This window comes from Neopelma chrysocephalum, unplaced genomic scaffold (assembly GCF_003984885.1).
Source record: "Neopelma chrysocephalum unplaced genomic scaffold, ASM398488v2 Primary Assembly neopelma1_171, whole genome shotgun sequence".
Taxonomy (NCBI): Eukaryota; Metazoa; Chordata; class Aves; order Passeriformes; family Pipridae; genus Neopelma; species Neopelma chrysocephalum.
In genome coordinates this window covers 28,913-33,211 of record NW_020897833.1, presented here as the reverse complement: position 1 = coordinate 33,211, position 4,299 = coordinate 28,913, and the positions used below count along the sequence as shown (strand labels likewise).

General features: G+C 48.1%; 1 protein-coding gene across 2 annotated transcripts in view; it reads left to right on the top strand.

The window, feature by feature from the left end:
• CEPT1 (choline/ethanolamine phosphotransferase 1) overlaps positions 1 to 4,299 on the top strand; it is a 30,158-nt gene that overhangs the window by 21,882 nt on the left and 3,977 nt on the right. For both annotated transcript variants that reach the window (XM_027701861.1, XM_027701859.1), the window contains exon 6: positions 2,891 to 3,022. In XM_027701861.1, coding sequence (XP_027557662.1) covers positions 2,891 to 3,022 — 132 coding nt within the window. The remainder of the gene's footprint in view (positions 1 to 2,890; positions 3,023 to 4,299) is intronic.

Below are 4,299 nucleotides of genomic sequence, written 5' to 3'. Positions count from 1 at the left end.
AAGTTGTTGTTCCTCAGGCAGAATGTCCATGGACAGCTCCACATTCCAGCTGGGATCCAGCCCTGTGGGAAGGATTCCTGGGATCCAGGTTTCCCAGCTGGGTGTGGGATTTGAGGTCTCTTCCCGAGCCCTGAGCTTGTGGAAATGGGCTCTTTTCCTGCCCATTCCCTCCTTATTTGGGGTTTGAGATCCCAGAACTCCGATGGCACCAACTCTGCAGTTCCTGGCAGCAATTTTCTGGGCAAATATCCCAAACTTGCTTTAATCCAGGTTCTTCCAACCTCTCCTGACCCTGTTCCCTTCCTGCTGCCACGTGTTCCTATTGACATGCCGGGATTTTCCCAACCAAAATTTGGAATTGTGGAATCCTGGAGTGGGTTGGGTGAAAAGGGACCTTCAATCCCATCCAATCCCACCCCTGCCCTGGGCAGGGACACTTCCCACCATCCCAGGCTGTTCCAACCTGGCCTTGGGCTCTCCCAGGGATGGGGCATCCTCTGGGAAATCCATTCCAGGGCCTCCACATCCTACCAGGAAGAATTCTTTCCCAATATCCCATCTCTCCCTGCCCTCTGGCAGTGGGAAGCCATTCCCTGTGTCCTGTCCCTCCATCCCTTGTTCCCAGTCCCTCTCCAGCTCTTTCAGGAACAGCTCCCTGTGCCAGCTGCTCCAAGGGCAAACCTCTCTGCTCCAGGTTTCCTGGAGTCCTGGAATGGTTTGGGTTGGGAGGGACCTTAAAGCTCGTCCCATTCCACCCCTGCCCTGGGCAGGGACACCCCCCACTATCCCAGCTGGCTCCCACCTGGAACGCTGCTTTCCCGGGATGTCCCTGGATCCAGCAGCTCCCTGGAGTCTCAGAGGGTTGAACACAGAATGAGATTTCCCTGGAAGACTGGCTGGTGACACTTCCCTGAATTCCTGATGTGGTTTTTGAGAAGTTCCATGTGGATCTTTGTGTCCCTTCCCTGAATTCCCGACGTGGTTTTTGGGAAGTTCCCCATGGATCTTTGTGTCCCTTCCCTGAATTCCTGATGTGGTTTTTGGGAAGTTCCCCACGGATCTGACTTGAGATGAAACCCTTCCAATCCCCGGGAGGGTCAGAATAATTCCATGGGCTGCAGTGATCTGTGGAATAACAGCCAAGGAATCCCCTGGTTTCACATCCAGGGGCTGCAATTCCATCCTGTGGGAACATTTCAGAGGGAAAAAGTTAAAATCATCTGATATTTCCTTGATTTTGCTGCTTCCCACTCTTGGCTTTGCTGCTTCCACTTTGTCCCCATTTAGCAGCTTTTTATCCCCCTCCTCTCCCGGATCCCAGGCTGTGGCAGTTCCTCATTAGTGATTAATGATTAATGATGAGTTATTTCTGCCCTCTCAGCCCTCCCTGGTGCTGCTGCCCCTGGCAGGGGACAGGAGGGTGTTAACAAAGCAGAACTGGCCCAAATTGGGGATTTTAACTGTGATTTCCCCCTCCTGCCCCTCCCTGAGCACCTTTCTCTGCGCTTTCAGTTGTGTCTGGGAGTTCTTTTTTCCACTTACCTCGGGAAATGTCAACTCTAATGTCTCCTGACTCCTGTTTGGAGCTTGTTAGTGGTTTTTTGTGTGTGTAAAAGCCATTTCACCCCGTCCTTTAAATACCAAAGTTCCCTTTCTGAGGCAGAGGGACCTGCTTTTGGAAGGTTGAGGAGAGACCTTGGAAGCCCTGAACTCCTGGCATTGATGGGTGATGCCCCAGGCCGTGGCCATTCATCCTTTTGCTTTATTTGCCTTTATTTTTTCTCTACAATCTTTCCCTTTTTTTGCCTTAAAGAGGCAGCCTGAGCAAGACAAAACCACATTGGAGTGTTGTGGAGCTGCCCCAGGCTGGGCAGGGCCCTCCAGGGCAGGGTTGGGAGAACGGGAAGGGTTCAGGCTGCTCTGCCCGGGGAAGATCAGGAGGTGAAGCTGTTGAATGTCACAGAAAACAAAAAAAATCCTCAAAATCTTCCAGAATGATCTTCAAGTTCGAGGGGTGTGTGGACAAAACACACCCAGGGTGGGGTTTTGGGGCATCTGAGGTTGGACTTGATCCTTCCAGCTCCAAATATTCCCTGGTTTACCTGCTCTGAGAGGGAAATTAAAGCAAAATTGAGGCACTTGGAGCTCCCTGGGGCTGCTCAGGGCTGGCCTGGGAGCTGAGCTGGGTTATTCCGTGGAGTTCCACCACAGCACTTCCTCAGGGAGGAGGGTTTTTGTGGTTATCCAGATAAAGTTGGGAAGTTTGGGGCAGTTATCTCCAAACCCTCCCTTCCATAAACTTCCTGTGGTTTAATTTGGGCTATTTTTTGTCATTTCTCTTCCTCCTGTTCTGCTCGAGACTTAAACCCGAAGGGGACTTTGGAAATTGGGCTCCTTTCCCCTTCTTTGGCAGCCTCGGCCCTCCTGCCCCGCTCAGGGACCCCAAGGTGCCTCCTCTGGGCTCTCCTCACCTCCCTGGCCGTGCCCAAAAGCCCAGAGCCCCTTTCTGGAAGCCCAGAGCCCCTTTCTGGAGGGGTTTCTCTGGGTCTCGCTGCAGGTGGGAGTTTAGAACCAGCTCCAGGAGAGATAAAGGAGGAATTTCCCTTCCCTGGAGGGACTTGCAGCAATTCTTGGTTTCTTGGCCCACTTCTGGGGGCTCTTCTGAGGTGCCTGGAGATCAGCCTGGCTTTGTGGGAGGCTGGAGGGAGGATTGTTATGAGGTTCTTGGAGAACACGTGTCCCTGTGTGCTGGGAGGAGCTGCAGTCCCTGTGTTAGAGCCAAGCAAATACAGCCCTGGGACAAGTGGAGTGTTTGGGTGCACTTGGGGAACCTGAACCCAAAGCGAGTTTGTTTGTGCATCTTATAACTTCTTGTCTCTCTCCCATGAAGATTCCAATCCTGAATATCCAGGTGAAAATATTCCCAGCTCTCTGTACTGTGGCAGGAACCATCTTCTCCTGCACCAACTACTTTGGTGTGATCTTCACAGGAGGAGTTGGCAAAAATGGCTCCACCATAGCAGTGAGTACCTTGTCCTGCCCCTTCCTCCTCCTCAGCTATGCCTGGTGTTTTGATTTTATTTCCTTTTTATTCTATTTTAATTAATTTAATTTTATTTTGTTTTATTTTTAAATTTAATTTCTTTTATTTTAATTTCATTTTATTTTGTTTTGGTTTATTGTATTTTATTTTTTAATTTATTTTATTTTAAATTTTATTCCATTTCATTTTTTATTTTATTTCTTTATTTTATTTTCATTAATTTGATTTTATTTTTGTTTTATTTTATTTTTTATTATATTTTAATTAATTTAATTTAATTTTTAAATTATTTTTAATTTATTTTCATTCATTTTATTTTATTTTGTTTTGTTTTATTTTCCATTTTAATTTAATTAATTTAATTTCATTTTATTTTTTGTTTCATTTTATTTTTATTTCATTGTAATTTAATTAATTTAATTTCATTTTATTTTTTGTTTCATTTTATTTTTTATTTTATTTTGTTTTATTGTATTTATCCCCCTCTAGGTGAAATATTTTCCTTTCACTTCATTTCCTGGCTTGGGAAAAAAAACCAAGTTAATATTTTGTGTGTGTGTGTGTAAGAAGAGCAGATTTAGGAGTCAGAGGTTTAAAATGGGTGATTGGAAGCAGTGCCAGCATTTTGATTTTGGGGGTTTGAGTTAATGACAGAAACCAGGTTATACAAATACCCAAACATGCAACCCCGGGGAGCTCATATTGAAATTGGGCAAAGTCCCTTCCCAGGAGATTCTCAGGGAGTTCTGGTCCTTCAGAGCTGAGCACTGTCCTGCCAGCAGTGGCACAGGAGCTGGGGAGGGTCCCCGGAGCTCCTCCTGCCCCCGGAGCTCCTCCTGCCCCCTGGCTCTGCTGCCTCAGAGGGGTTTGCTGCCCCACACCCCAAATCCAGCCCCTCAGCTGCTCCCCCAAATCCAGCTCTCTCAGCTGCTCCCCCAAATCCATCCCCTCAGCTGCTGTTCCCCCCCTGCCTCGGGGGGGCCCATTTTTCATGTGATACTTCCCCTTTATCCCCCGTTTCCCAGCCCAGGGGGGCGTTTGGGGTTCCCTTGCTCTCTGACCCCCCGTTCCCATTTCCCAGCCCAGGAGGGGTGTTTGGGGTTCCTTTGCTTTATGAACCCATTTTTCATGTGATACTGTCACTTCATTCCCCGTTTCCCAGCCCGGGAGGGTTTTTGGGGTTCCCTTGCTCTCTGACCCCCGTTCCCGTTTCCCAGCCCAGGAGGGGTTTTTGGGGTTCCCTTGCTTTATGAATC